The sequence below is a fragment of the Peromyscus californicus genome, unplaced genomic scaffold (genome assembly GCF_007827085.1).
Source record: "Peromyscus californicus insignis strain IS unplaced genomic scaffold, ASM782708v3 Scaffold_9__1_contigs__length_137607984, whole genome shotgun sequence".
Classification (NCBI taxonomy): domain Eukaryota; kingdom Metazoa; phylum Chordata; class Mammalia; order Rodentia; family Cricetidae; genus Peromyscus; species Peromyscus californicus.
In genome coordinates, this window is record NW_026294617.1 from 71,081,254 (window position 1) to 71,082,161 (window position 908).

General features: G+C 52.4%; 1 protein-coding gene across 1 annotated transcript; it reads left to right on the plus strand.

Annotated features, from left to right (window-relative positions):
* On the plus strand, positions 1 to 285 carry LOC128106120 (late cornified envelope protein 3D-like). Its single transcript, XM_052731436.1, has one exon. It carries the CDS (start codon positions 1 to 3, stop codon positions 283 to 285), a length of 285 nt encoding a protein of 94 aa, XP_052587396.1.
* The last annotated feature ends 623 nt before the right edge of the window (positions 286 to 908 follow it).

Consider the following 908-nt stretch of genomic DNA (forward strand, 5'->3'; position numbering starts at 1 on the left):
ATGTCCTGCCAGCAGAACCAGAAGCAGTGCCAGCCTCCCCCCAAGTGCCCCTCCCCCAAGTGCCCCCCAAAGAGCACAGCACAGTGTCTGCCTGCAGCCTCCTCCTGCTGTGCTACAAGCTCTGGGGGCTGCAGTGTCCCCAGCTCTGAGGGAGGCTGCTTCCTGAGCCACCACAGGCACAGGTCCCACAGATGCAGGCACAGGAGCTCCAGTTCCTGTGACCGTGGCAGTGGCCAGCAGTCGGGGGGCTCAGGCTGTGGCCACAGCTCTGGAGGCTGCTGCTGACCTGGATCCTGAGGCTGAGACAAGAGAGTTTGGAGGAAACAGGAATCCCAAGCGCCAAGGAAACCACAGCCTGATCTGTCCATTCCCAAAGGCCCTGCTGGCTCCTCCTGTCCAGGGTTCCAACTCTCCTAAGGACTTCTCCTCCTGTCTGCTGTCCAGGAAGCCACAGTCCCCACACCTGCCCCAGCTGAAGACTGCATATGTCCTATACATACCTAACTTAATAATAAAGCTGATCATGCTTGGATCTCATGAGTCATTCCATTCTGTACCACTCTTGAACTTCTGTGGGTATGTCCCAGAATCCTTAGCTCCTTGACTATCACACCATCTCCAGGGCAAATCCTTAGTTGTACATGGGAAGTAATAGCAGCTCCCACTCCTGCCTGCTTCTGGAAGGGCTGCAGAGAGTCTTACCATGGGACAAGAGGGAGGAAAGACTGTAGGCTGTTGGCTAGTGCTCTGAAATCTCTGAAAGACTGCTTTTTCTTCTGAAACATGACAGGACCCTGATCTAATCCGGAAACATCTAACCTGAGATATGATACTTGTTTGGATGAACTGTTTTTTTTTGTTTTTGTTTTTTTTTTTGGTTTTTCAAGACAGGGTTTCTCTGTGTAGCT

Bases quoted from the DNA above. Each gene is read 5' to 3' on its own strand.
- LOC128106120 (XM_052731436.1), top strand. From the start codon at position 1: ATGTCCTGCCAGCAGAACCAGAAGCAGTGCCAGCCTCCCCCCAAGTGC.